The sequence below is a fragment of the Sminthopsis crassicaudata genome, chromosome 5, assembly GCF_048593235.1.
Source record: "Sminthopsis crassicaudata isolate SCR6 chromosome 5, ASM4859323v1, whole genome shotgun sequence".
In the NCBI taxonomy this organism is placed as follows: domain Eukaryota; kingdom Metazoa; phylum Chordata; class Mammalia; order Dasyuromorphia; family Dasyuridae; genus Sminthopsis; species Sminthopsis crassicaudata.
The window spans coordinates 37,508,336-37,523,072 of NC_133621.1; the positions used below are offsets into that span (position 1 = coordinate 37,508,336).

General features: G+C 39.0%; 1 protein-coding gene across 4 annotated transcripts in view; it reads right to left on the reverse strand.

Moving 5' to 3' along the window:
* CPNE4 (copine 4) overlaps positions 1-14,737 on the reverse strand; it is a 419,473-nt gene that overhangs the window by 84,431 nt on the left and 320,305 nt on the right. For all 4 annotated transcript variants that reach the window (XM_074271064.1, XM_074271065.1, XM_074271068.1 and 1 more), the window contains one exon: positions 14,472-14,561. In XM_074271064.1, coding sequence (XP_074127165.1) covers positions 14,472-14,561 — 90 coding nt within the window. The remainder of the gene's footprint in view (positions 1-14,471; positions 14,562-14,737) is intronic.

Below are 14,737 nucleotides of genomic sequence, written 5' to 3' on the forward strand. Positions count from 1 at the left end.
TGGCCAGTACACTTTTGTGGCCCATCAATTTGATGAGAGGGAGTTCTCTATATTCAGCACTGGACAGAGGTGCTAAGAGAATCAGGGCAAACAGATGGGGAGAGGAATAATAATGATAATAGGCTGACATTTGGGGGAAGAGGTTGGGGGAATCAGTAATTTCATTGGTGTAGGGATCTCCTAGTGAGAATTGTGTCTCCTTCTTTCCCTCTCCCTTTCTTCCATCTCTCCCTCCCTCTTTCTCTTTTTCCCCTTCTTCCATCAATCCTATAAAAGCATCATGATATAGTAGAAAAAATACTGGCTCTGAAACCACTAGGAATATGTTTCAAATTCCACTTACTCCCAATGTGACCTTGGTCAAGTGTCTGGATCTCAGTTTCCTCATTTGTAAAATGAGATTATTGGCTTACATACTCTGATGTCTCTTCCAGATCTATTAAGTGCCTGCACCATGCTCAGAATCACTGATAGAAACACAAAAAAAGGAAACAGTTTTGTCTTGAGCAATCCACTGTTCCTATAGCTGGGATTACTGTAAAATAATTTGAAGACTTCAAAAAATCCTTTTTTTCAACTTCTTTTCACCTGTTACCAACCAAATGCCTTCACAAACCCCACCAAACTTTGATGAGTAACTTAGAATTCAGGATGACTGTGGGCTGTGCTTTTCATCCATAGGAGAAGAAAAGGGGAAGGAGAAAAACCAGATAAGCAGTTAGCTCTGAATCCATTTATTTTCTCAATTCTCTCTCTTCTCAAATCTCTGTGGCAAAGCTTAAATTGCTGAGATCTGGACACAGGAAAGACCTGCCAGATGAAAAATTGATTTGCAAGAAGCAGAAGCTTGGGGCACATTGTTCAGCTTTTAGCCAATCAAAGTGAAATGAGTGAAGAGTCGTGGCAAATTGCCTCTCCAGACTCCAAGCTCCATTAATTTCAGCCACCGTTTGGAACTCTCCAGGCCAATATCTTTGTGGTCCCTGATGGATAGCACCGTTGCTGTTTTCTTTGTCATGTGTAAGTAACAGCGAGACACAGGTGTTGTTCGCATTACTTAAGGGAAGCAGGAAGTACAATGCATCAAAGCTGAGGAAAGTGCATTTAGGTCAAGAGTGGAATAGCACATATGCCCTGCATGTTGGCAAGCTGGTAAATTGCTTGAAAATTACCCACCCAACTCAGGAATAAAACTGTTGAAATTCAAAATACCATCAGCTGTGATGGGAGAGAAGCTGGAGAAGACAGTTTCATTGTTGTTGAGACAGAAGAGTAAGGTGAAAAGTATGCTAGGGTTGGAAAGAGAGAATCAGGGTTCCAACCCAAGCTTTCCTCTTTGCTACCTGGCCCATTTGGAGTTAAGCCATTGAATTAGACAACCAAAGCTGGAATGGACATGTAGACTATCTAGCTCAAGCCCCCCTCATATTACAAATGAAGAAACTGATGCTGAGGGAGGCTAATTCATTTAGCAGAGGTTACCCATGTGACAAAGAATCCCAGCTGAATCCAATTCCTCTGACTTGAAAATTTTATTTCTAAATCACTTCATCTCTTGCTTCTGCATGGATCCCAGTATCATAGTTCGAGAACTGAAAAGAAGCTCAAAAATCAGAGTCTAACATCTTCATTTTACAAATGGAGAAACTGGAAGGTGAAAGTTTTTTGTCGTGCACACAAATTTTTGTCAGAGACTCCAGAACCCAAGATCTTCTTCATCAGTAAAATCAGTGAGATGAATTGGATGTTTTCTAAAATCTCTTTCAGAAAACTCCTAAGGAACTTAGTCTTCTAAATTAGATCTACAGGTACCTTTTGTAATCTCTTTTCTTTCTTTCTTTGAACTGTTGTTGTTCAGTTATTTCAGTTATGGAGTTTTCTTGGCAGAGATACTTCAGTGGTTTTCCATTTCCTTCTCCAGCTCATTTTAAAGATGAGGAAACTGGGCCAGAGTTAAATGACTTGATCAGGGTCACATAGCTAATAAGTATCTGAGACCAGATTTGAACTCATGAAGAAGAGTTTTCTTGACTCTAAGCTCAGCACTATATAGATGCACATGGCACCCTCAGCTTCCCTCAAACCACCTTACAATTAATCCCTGAATGCCTTAAACTGGTTTTGCCTTCAGCATCAGTCTAGTCAGTATTTATTTCTTTGAATCCAACTAATCCCCAGACCTCTTAAATGTCATTACCGTTACACAGATATCAGTAAAGTTCTGGTCTCCAGATGTAGCAATTCTACTAATGTCACTGAAGGAAGGAATCACTGGAGAAACATTTCACTTCACATTTATTTGGTCTCTTTTCATGAACAAGTGTTCTTGAGATAAACTTTTAACTGAGTCTTATACAAAATCAGTTGTAACCCTTGCCCTGCCATGCCCAAAGGTCCTGTGGATAGATATCAAGGCACCCATGAACTTGGGTGACAATCAAGACAATGTATCATTATTTTGATAAAATTGATTTTCTTTGTAAAATAATTTTGTGTTTTATTCTATTCATTTAAAACACTCTTTAATGAGTGGACAATAGCTCAAGATCAGTCAGTCAGTCTACCTATGTGTGAGACACTGTACTAAGCAATGAGGATATAAAAGAGGCAAAAACTAGTTCCCTGCCCCCAAGGAGCCTAACATCTAATGGAGGTTCATGCCATAAAAAGGGAAAAGAACCTCTATATTACAAGTTCTTTTCCCTTCTTTATACCAGGCTCAAGCCACAGTCTCTTTATCATCATCATCAAAATAACAACAGTAATTGTGTGTGTGTGTGTGTGTGTGTGTGTGTGTGTGTGTGTATACACACCTCGCTCACTGTGAACATTTCTTTGGATTTTTATTGTATTTTAAAACTTAATTTATCTGCATGGAAGCAAGTCTTTGAAGTTATAAATAGAATAAATAAGCATAGTTGTTTTTTTTAATGCAGTTACTGAGGATTATCTTTGCAGTTGTTAGTCCATCTGAGAGCAAACTCTGCTCCAAGAAAACTGAGTATTCTGAACCCAAACCAAATACTCAATCTGTGTGGTCCAAGTCTTTCTCTTTTAGTGTGGCATTGGAGGGTTCACCTGAATCAAAGAGGACCCACCCCTTTTGAGGTTTGTTTGTACAGAGCAACTCCTTATTTGGAAATAGAATACACTATTTCAATACAGAGCAGGCTGCTTCTATATTCCTGGAGAGATGCCACCATGCTTTGCAAACTTCTGGATCCCCTGGTTGGAGAATTCTGGGGCTTGACACAATTAATGACAGAGAAAGGCAAGTCTTAGCCCAGCTTGGGTCCTGATAATCAACACCCAGAGAAGCGGAGTCGGCATTAAGCATCAAATCCTTCTATACCTCTTGACTACATAGTGGGCAGAGAGGAAAAGGGAAAATAAAGAAGGTAAAAGGAGGTGGCTGATGCTTTGTTCAATAAAGAGCTATCCACAAAATGCCACAGAGTGTTTGGGGAATCATTTTTTCAAAGACTGGGCTCTGCACAGACACTCCAAATAAACAGCTACTTTTACAGAAAAATAATCTGAACATAGCTTAATACCTCCAAGGAAAAATAAAAGCAAATGGATCAATTTAACCTGAAAAAAAAAGGAAGGAAAGTGTTATCAGTCTTGGGTAGCATCTCCTTATCTGAATGTACTCTCCTCTCACCTCCACCTTTATTAGAATTCCTTTATTCAGTTATTTCAGTCAAGTCCAACTCTTTATGACCTCATTTGGGGTTTTCTTGGCAGAGGTACTGGAATGGTTTGCCATTTCCTTCCTAGGCTCATTTTACAGATTAGGAACAGCTGTAAACAGAGTTAAGCGACTTGCCCAAGTTCACACAGCTATTACATATGTGAGGCTGTGTTTGAACTCTGGAAGATGAGTTTTCTTGATTTCAGGCTTGGGGCTCTATACACTATGGCACCATCTCGCTGTCCTGTTAGAATTCTTAGGCTCTTTGAAAGCTCAAATTGAGCTCCACATTTTTCTGATCTTGTTTTTCCCTATTCCACCCCACTTGCTTCCCCCCTCAAAACAGTTTTACATTTTTTTACCTTTTCACACACAGATATGTATATACTATGTCCTTATATATGTGTCTGTATATTTGTACATATTGTCTCCCTCAATAGAACACCAGTTTTGCAAATCTTCTCTGCCGTGCTTGTAGCTAAATTCATGTGTGTGTGTATGTATACACACACATATATATATATGTATATATACACACACACACACACACACACATATATATGTATATATATACATACACACACACACACACACACACACACACACACACACACACATATATATATATATATATATATATATATATATATATATATGTATATATATATGTTTATTGCCTTTCCCAAGTAGAATATGAGTTTTCCAGGAGCAAGACTTATCTGGATGTATATTTGTATACCTAATGTTTAATACAGTGTTTGGCCCATGCTAGGTATTGAAATTATAATTGATTGATTGATGAAAGTCATTATATGGTTCTCCCAAGGGCCATCCAAAGATCACAAAATGGCAGCCAGTTGTAAAGTCCCAGAGTTTGAAGAGACCATAGAATCTTTTTAGTCTGACCTGAATCTAAGCAAAAATCTTGAATATAACTTCCAGATTCCTCTCAAAGATTGTCAATGAACTCATTACCTCCTGTAAAAGGTCCTTTCTCTTTCAGATGTCTAATTACAAAGAACTGCCTCCTTATATTGAATCAAAATCTACTTCTCTGGAACTTCCAACCATTGGTTCTATTCTCTATGACAGGGGCTCTTCTTTAATGGCAGACATCTCTTTGACATTCAAGTGTGGCCCACAGATTCCTTCTCAGAATATTTTTTTTTATTTTTAAAATTTTCTAATTGAAAGAAATGTAATGTTTCATTTAGAACCTAATGAAAATTTTTTTTTCCAATTAAAGTCCATGGACTCTCTGAAATCTACCCATAGACCCATTGAGGGTCCATGGATCTCAGGTTAAGAATGTTCCAGGTCTAAGAAGAACAAGACTGCTCCAAGAAAACAGTGAAATTCTGAACCTCAATAGCAGAGATGTGACTTTCACCTCCGAGGATGTTTGGGGGCCAAGTAGCCGAGGGCACTTCAAGAGAGTGACCCTGAAGTGACAGTATCAGCTTCAGGCTATATCATTGCAACTGTGTAAAGAATTCACTGGAAGTTGTTTGCAGATTGGTATAAGTTTCTAATGTGATATGATACTTGATTTTTCCCCCTCAGTTATGTCTTTTTTGGGATTTGTGGGTATCCTGTATTTATTGGGATAAGGTATAGACTGGACTCAACAGTCCCCGGGGTCCCATCTACCCGGAGAATACCTGTGATTGTACCCCCACTGCTCAGCCTGCTGAAAGCCAACAATTCATGGAATTTTTGGTTTCCGTGGGGAAAGTATAAAAAGCTAAAGTGAGCAAATTAAAGTGAGAAGTCTGCAAACTACTTCCTTTTTCCTATCTTCATGGTGAGTTGTAGCAGCTAGGGAGCTGACTTCAGAGTCAGAAAAATCTAGGTTCAAGGCTCATCTCTGATATATGCTGGCTGTATACCTGGGGTCAGGTTGTTCTTACCCAACTCAGACTAAATGGTGGAGCAGTGACCAGACTTAGAAAGTCACAGGTCCAGTGTCTGCCACCCCTCCCCCATTCCTTATACTGCCCAAATAGCCCCTGAATGTAACATACTTCCCCTCCCCAAACAGAATCCCCTTCCCTGCAGGGGTTTAACTGGATTTTAATTTATAGAGTCCTTCCCAAATGATTTGTATGGGGGCTCAGAACTTAAATTCATGTTCTTTCTAAAAGGTCTTGTGATTATTGGGTCTGGAGAGGAAATGTAGTGTGTCTCTTGAAGTGTAGATGAGAAAGGGAAGTATCCGAGAGAAGTGGATGGGCAGCAGTCCCAAGTTCTTGTGGAGTCAGTCCCAGGCTCCTTCTACTATATGAGGCCAGACTGCCTTCAGTCACTTAGTAGCAGCTGAATGTAACTAAAGGGGAAAAAACCAGTTTGACAGCTGAGAATGTTTCCTGAGGGATCATCACTTGATCTCTGGGTCACATATGTACCAGCCATAAGCCAAGACCTATTGCTATGTTCTTCCCTCATCTAAATCTCCAGGAGTCAATTCCATCCTTGAAAGCAGCCAGGGGTGAGACTACCCCAAGAAATCATCTGAAGAAGGCCAGGAGGAAAGCTGGTGCAATGAGCTGTGTGTAATACATTCTGACAAACCCATTAGTGTTTTTAACTCTATCATGGGAGAGCTGCCATGATGAGTTTTAAGTACTAATGCAACCAGACATGCTGGATAGTCAGCAGCAATAATGTTTGGTCAACCCTTTAATTGCCTGGGAAAAGGAAAAGATAAGTCAGTTATAGCAATGGATCTAAAGAAGAGGATTATAAAGGATCAGTTTCTTTCTGGAATTAAAAGCTCTCTCTCTCTCTCTCTCTCTCTCTCTCTCTCTCTCTCTCTCTCTCTCTCTCTCTCTCTCTCTCTGTCTCTCTCTCTCTCTCTCTGTCTCTCTCTCCTCTCTCTGTCTCTCTCTCTCTCTCTCTCTCTCTCTCTCTCTCTCTCTCTCTCTCTCTCTCTCTCTCTCTCTCTCTCTCTTTCTCTCTGTCTCTCTATATCTCTGTGTCTCCTTTTTCCCTCCGTCCGGCCCTCCCTCCCTTCCTCCCTTCCTCCCTTCCTTCCTTCCTTCCTTCCTCCCTTCCTCCCTTCCTCCCTTCCTCCCTTCCTCCCTTCCTCCCTTCCTCCCTTCCTTCCTTCCTTCCTTCCTTCCTTCCTTCCTTCCTTCCTTCCTTCCTTCCTCCCTTCCTTCCTTCCTTCTTCCTTCCTTTTTTTTCCCCCTCCTTCCTTCCTTCCTTCCTTTACCTTTTAAGGACTCCCTCGAAAGGACTTTCAGTGGCTGCAGATTCTTTGCTCTACTGCAATGTCTGACTGTGTAAGGGGGGTAGCCCAATGCCCCAAAGCCATAGGTAAGTGTAGACTTTGAGAATGCAAACATCAGGGAGCAGAATGAAACACCTGGTCTCAGCTGGCAAAATACCAACGAGACTATTTTAAAGCCACATCTTCAGAAACAGAGATTTTCAGATGGCTTTCTTCCCCAGCTGCTGATGCTAATAAGTCAGTACAACATACAATGGAGCTGCTGACATTTAAAACAACTAATGGAAACCAATACTGAGCAAATGTGCTCCTGAATGGCATGAGGCGCTGCTGGGCCAAGGAGGCAGTGCCATCGCTTTGAATTATGCCAGGGAGCTAAATGAAGATACTGCCCCCTGCTTATAATAATCGGTTCACTTCCTCATTCAGAGCTCCACTGGCTTCTCACCTTCTCTCCCCTGATACTGCAGCCTCAATTTTATTATTTGTTTTTAAAAATCATTTTATTATTTTGCTCAGCCTGCTGGGGGAGAACTCTAAAAAGTAGCTCCAGATTTCTGACCAGGAGACTAAAGTGAAGATAGACTAAATTCCAGAGGGTCCCAGTCTTAAGGAAACATGACTAATTTTGGCAGATCAATCAATAAGCACTGGGGACATCAAGTCCTGCCTCCCTGGAAGCTTACAATCTAATAGGAGAGATAACATTAGATTTATTCCTCAGTGTTTTGAGGCTAACTTCAGTGACAAGGTAAGTTCCCAGACTCCTTCACTCCTAAAAGAGTGCTTACAGTTTCCCCAGAAGACAATAGATTGTACTTCTATAATAGCTTACATTAACATAGCCTTTTAAGATGTCCAAAGCACTTTACATGCATTATCTCCTTTGAGATAACAACCAGACTCGGATAGTGTTATTATCCTCATTTCAAATGAGATAATATGGAAAATACTTTGCAAACCTGAAAGCCCTATACAGATGCTAGCTATAACAACAAAACCGCAACAAAATCACAATGATCCTGACAATGACAATGATGATGATGGCTGCCTTTCACAGCTGAGGAAATCTTGGCTTTTTAGTGAATTATTTAGTAAATTTCAATGGGAGTACTCAAAAAGCAGGTTTTTCCTAGCTCCAAGTCTGGAGCTGACCCAGGACTGCTAATGGCTGCCCTTTCCTATGGCTCTTTAAAGTAGACAAGGTACTGGACTCACAATAACTTTGGGAGGTTAGCAGTTCTCATATTCTCATTCCCATTTTACAGATGAGGAAACAGAGGCTTAATCTGTGAATCAATAAGCATCCATTGAGAAACTGTGCTAGACACTGGGGATACAGAGAGCCCTGCCCTTAATAAGCTTACATTCTGATATAGGACTTTACAGACTAATCTTCAGATTAAGAAACTCTGAAATGGACAACTGAGTAGCGCAGTGGTTAGAGCACCAGCCTTGAAGTTAGGAGGATCTGAGTTCAAATCTTCTCTCAGACATTTAACACTTCCTAGCTGTATGACCTTAATCCCACTTGCCTCTCGAAAAAGAAAAAAGAAAAAAAAAGAACAATTAAAAAAAAAAAAAAGAAAGAAACTCTGAGAGACTTATATGAGTTTAAGTTGTTAGACTCTTATTAAGACTCTAAGCAAGGATTCAAAGCCAGGACTTCTGATTGTCAAGTTCAGAAACTACTATATATAACATACAATTTGTCATATTGGATTACTAGGAAATGGTTTTCTAAGGATTTTCTTTGAGAATTTCTAAGTATGGAGCCCAAATGAGTTTGATGGTTGGCCAGGAGCAAAATTAACATGCTAATGGCTTCCCTTTCACCAAATTCCTTATTGGCCTGAATGTAGTTTTTATTTTCCTCCTAAAATTAGGATGCATAAAGTCTGAGTATGGCTTATAAGCAGCGCTACTTTCAGTGAGTGCCTGTATATTTTCTTCTTTTCAAAGAGATTTCATGTTCGTTAATATTCTCAGTGACCCATATTGAAACCAATGCAAGATAGCAGAGTCAGACCAAATCACATAGAATCATAGATTTAGAGCTGGAAGGATCTTACAGGCCATCAACTCCAACAACCTAATTTTACAGATGAGGAAACTGAAGCACAAAGCAGTTAAGTGAGACCAGAATCTCACAGTGGGTAGGAACTGAATCCAGTTCTTTCTGAATCTATGTCAAGTACCCTGATGTCTGCACCATGCTGTTGCTAAGGTCCTGGCAGTCTCTCACCACATACTTTGGTCTCAGACTGTGCTCATATCCTTTTCTACCATGGTCACCTAATACGACAATGGGATGGTTAACTGGAGAAATTTTAGACTGTTCAGGTAACTGATCCTATAAGTTTGTCTACTGCACTGCAGAATTTTGGCTGGTTGGAGTCCAGGTTTGCCTGATATAAATATATGAGTTTAGCTAGAGTCTGGGCCACATCATAGATCCTAAGCTCTTTGATGGTAGGTATGTTCTCTCCATTTCCATGCTAATTTGATAGAGCGCTTAGTTTCCCCATCTGTAATATGAAGAGATTGAAACTTCCCATCAATAGACATTATATGATTCACTCATCAACAGAGATTTTCATACAGTGAGAGGCTTTCAATTAGTGAAGGTATCTATCATGTCCTAACTCTGACTGCATCCCCTTCTCCCCGCCCCCCCTCCAAATCAATCTCCTCTTTCCAGGTAAAATATCATTAGTTCTTTCAAGTGCTTCTCGTTTGACACAATTTCAAGCCAATCCAGAGGAATATAGAATCAGCTATTGGATTTGGCCATCCCTATGGATTTAATCAAGTTAAAAAGGTCACCATTCAGCAGATAATTGCATATATTTCCCTCACTTTAATTTGCTTATGCAGATCCAACAAATACTGTTGTGTCTGAAGAATATATATTGCACATCTAAACTCAGAAGCTCCTACCCCTGAGCATATGAGCTCTCTCTCAATGGGTTCTTGCTTTTTTATGCTTATAGCACTGATTATTGAATTTCTATAGAGAGAGTCTACAGGGATCGGTGTTCCTTGCTAAAGTAGAGTCGAGAGTCTAGGCAATGGCGCCTATAGACGTGCACAAGTAATTATAAGTTGCTTAGACTGAGTGAGCTTTTCAGATGATGGGCAGCAAACAACAAGCACCATCTTGACTGTGGAAGGATTACATCAAAAACACTTGAAAACAAAATAGATCTCAAGAAAATAAGCTAGCAAGATTATGACTTTTTATTCTTTTTCCAGTGATAAAATAGATGACAAATATGAAGGCAAAATAGACAGCTAAGAATGGTTTTCAGGAATTTTAAGGCCCTCATGCTTCCACCAATATTGAACATAAGAGATTAACTTCATATTCCTAACTGCTCTTTGATTTATATTTACTCTCAATAGAGATTAATGCAGAAATTGAGGCAAAGAACAATTTTTTAAAATTTTACACATTAACTGAAGAAAATAACATCCCATTCATGTTTTAGAGACTCAAGAAAGCTAAAGAAGATGAGAAAAATAAGGAAGATATGAGCAGTCCTGTGGCAAATTTTATATACCTGTGTCTTGGGTCAGGATTTCTGATTGGTAAAGAATGGAGATAATAGAAGGGCATATTAATTTACAGTATTTTGCTGATTTCTTCCCAGCTTTTATGCTTGCCTTTCTTAAATTCTAGATCTTATCAATGGAAATAAAAATTAAATTTATATTAAAAAAGAATACTTTGATCTCAATTAGAGTTAATGATGCCATCCTGGAGATCCATGAGGATTTAAAAGGGATGAAGCTCTATTGTCCCACATCCTGGACATCTCACATGAGAGAAAAAGTGGATAAATGCATAGATATGGCTCAAAGGTGTCTTGGCTTTTTAGGGGCTTTCCGGTAACTTCCAGAAAGATATAAATTGCCAATTAATTAACAGTGTATTGAGGTCTAGAAAAGCAAGCCGAATTCTGGAATGAGCATACAGGGGCCTACAAGCAAAGGCCTTCTTTCAAAGCCTAACTTAGATGCTTCTTCTGTGGCACCAATATTTCTCTCCTTTTCCCCGTCCCACAGGCACAACTGAAAGTAATCTTACCTACTTCAAATTTCTTATGGCATAATATCCCAACTTTTCTTCTGTACTGATCCTGTTCTTCCCAGAATAAAAGATAATGTGTTTTTTTCTTATTCCCTATCCAATTTTAACTTCTTTAAATGAAATGTCTATGTCTTATCTGCCTTTGCTCCCCCAGAAATCCACAGGGTGCCCTGCCCATAGTAAATATCCTCTGAATTGAATGGTGAGGTTGTCATTTCTCTAAACTCAGTGTTGCTGAGATCTCGAGTAGAGAAGAATATGATGAATTCTTAGAAAATAATCATAGATTTTGGAGGTTATAAGGAATCCCCATTGCAACAGAACTGATAAGAGGTTACTCATAATGGCCATCCTATAATTAAAGGGTCAATGGACTGAATTAGTTAGGAGAAGAGAAATCTGTGGGGGAGATGGAAATGATGGTGTGATATGTGTAATATTCCTGGGATTAAAGAGCCTAGTATTGATAATAATCTTTAATAACAATAACCCAGTTTAATACACTCTGAGGCTTGCAAAATGCTTTACATATTATTTCATATAACATTAGAGCTGGAAGGGACTAGCAAAGTTACTTAGTACAACCCTTTCATTTTACGGATAGGAAAATATTCTCAGATAATCTGAGCCTTTTTTATTATCTTATACTTTTATATATACAAAGAACATCTGTCTCTAAGTGGATGCAGCCTTATTGTTGAAGCAAAGGATTAGAAAAGGGAAATTAGGGATAAGGACAGTCTTTCCCCTCTTTTTGCATCTCCAGGATTTAGCACAGTGCTTATCACACAGAAGATGCCTTCAAATGTTTACTGAATTAAATTGGAAATGATTGATTCAAGTCCTTGAGGCTAGCTAGTGGCAGAATGGGACTAGAACTCTGTTCTCCCAATTGCCAATTGAATATTCTTTGTTATATGACGGGGACATAGAGGGAGAAAAGATGTTCGAAGAGCAGACTTCAATCACATTAACAAAATTTGTAGAAAGAGTGATCCATAAGTCATTTCACTTCACTAAGGAAACAAGCAAGATGGGCTTAAATGTTGGGATTTATGTTGGAGTTTAAGGGAAAACATTAAAACTCTTTGGCTGTTAAGGGAAATACAACCCTGGAATCTTTACCGATGGAGTTTATGGAAGAAATACACAGGTGCCATTCAAGTACTTTCTCCATCTCCTGTGTTGCAACTAGATGGAGAATGTCTATTGACTAGTTAGATGGGCAGCCCCTGAATCAATTCACCAGTAAATATATCTTTGAAAAGATGTGACAAACAGAGAGTAAACTAGATCCAATATCCTATAAGAAGAGAGCAGAGTAGATTGCATCTGAGAAAATGAGACGTTTTCAGATATTTTCAATTGCTCTCTGACACAAAAAACTCCCATCTTTTAACATCAATATTCATTCTCCCAGAGAGGCATGAAACACCACAATTTCCAAAAAGTCAAAATTACAGGTGATCCAAATTCTAATGGAGCAATAGATGCGTGGCAAAAATAGATTTGGTTTAGAAGAAGTGAGATATAAAATATCCTACAGAAAACATACCACCTCCATGACCTCAGAGGCTTCCTTGATTTTCTTCTTTGTCTTATCTTCCATGCCCAGTTATTTAGTCTTGTTGATTTGACCTCTACAAAAGCTCTTGCAAATTTCCCTCTCTATTCAGATAGCCACAACCACAGTTTAAGCCTTTATTGCTTCTTAGATAGATTACCCCAAGAATAGCTGGAATTTATGGAGAGATGGAGAGTAGTTACCCATGCAGCCATAAATGTAGGACTGAATGAGACCTGAAAGAATACCTGAATATTCATAAGAGATTTTGTGGGATCAATAGAACAATTTATTTCTTTCCTATGCTGTTTTCCCCAACACACATCAAAATATTTCAAAGACAAAGATACATAAAAGTTCTCTTCTAACATTTTTCCCTTCACAAAACTTGATTTATTTTATCTCCTAAAGACATTTTATATTTAATGTGCTTTCTTTTGGGATTACTCTCTCTCCTGCTGTCCCAGAACAATGCCTTATCCTTGTTAGACAGTCAAAGACACTCTGTCCCTTTAAGACATTGCCAGATCTAAAAGGATCCCAGACTGGAACTGGACACAGAGCTTCGAACGACCTCTACAATAATCATCCAATAATGATAATAATAACAGTAACAACAACAACCCTGGCATACTATGTGCCAGACACAGTGTGAAGGACTTCATTGTTATTATCTCATGTGGTCCTCTCAATAACCCCATTCTGTTGTCATTCAGTCACTTTTCATGACCCCATCTGGGTTTCTTGGCAAAGAAACTGGAGGGGTTCACCATTTCTTTTTCCAACTCATTTTACAGATGAGGAAACTGAGGCAGACAGGGTTAAGTGACTTGTTTAAAGTCATATTGCTAGTAAGTATCTGAAGCTAATTTGAACTCAAGTGTTCCTGACTCCAATTCCAGGACTCCATCTATGGTGCCGGCTCTCTAGTCCAAACTTGTTATTTTATAGATGAGATTTTATAACTGAGGTTATGAGGAAGGAAGTGGCTTGCCTAAGCTCATGTGAGTAGTAAGCATCAGAAATAGGCTTTAAAACCATATTCTCCAGAATCAGGGCATCATCTCCTTCACCTCAGCTTCCAATACTCTCAAATTTGAACTATATGTTTAAGTTTATAAAATCCATCCATTTCATTGCCACTGTCAATCAATTAATAAGCGCTTATTAGGCACCTATTAGGTGCCTGGGCACTCTGTTAAGTCTGGGATAATAAATACAAAGAATGAAATAATCCCTACTCACCAAGAGCCTATTTTCATATTCATCCAAATAAAAGAACAGAATTTCACATGATCACTCACAGGGAAAGTTTGAAAGAGATTTAAATGCCCATGTAAGGAATGGGGAGCCATGTTTAGTCAGGGAATGTGTATTTACCCAGTTTACCAAGCTGGCCATTCTCTGTGACCACTGCTACCAACCAGTAGCATCTCAGCTAGAGATATTCTCTGAGCAAATCTATCTCCAAGGGTCTTGACGCCATCTTCCATATATACATACATATACATATATATACATATATATATATATATATTTTTTTTTTTTTTTGAGGTCTTCCTTAGATAGGCTGTATACTACCTGATAACCTTTCTATCCCCCTCCTTAAAGTCATGGAAGAAGTTTTTCCCCTTCCCTAGCACAGATGAAATTTGCCACAACAAGTGACATCTATTTTTCCATACATGACCCAGAAGGCAGCTGTGGTTTCTTCTGTTGAAAGTAAACTTTTCTTTTAAAGAGAAGATACAGGATAGACACAGGGGATGGATGATGTATGCAAGCAGCCATTGGAAAATTGAGAGAGAAAGGAGGGTAGGACAAAGGAAATGTATAATTTTAGACAAAGGAATTGGATGTTTTTCCCTGATACACAAAAATTTCTGACCTTCAGTCGACGATCCTGGTCTCCACTGCACAGAGAATTTACAGAAACTTTGAATGATTTCCAAGCCGGGCTTAAGTTATTCATCACAACCTGAGAATAGAAAGGAGGGGAGGAAAGAAAATTCTTGACATCTGCACATTTCAAAATAAAAACCAATTGAAGCATCATTATGGCTCATGAAAAGGGCATTCATCAGAGGTAGATCCTTTCACGAAGAGCTCAAGTGGTAAATCTTTTATACTGTCCACTGAATGGACCATTAGGGG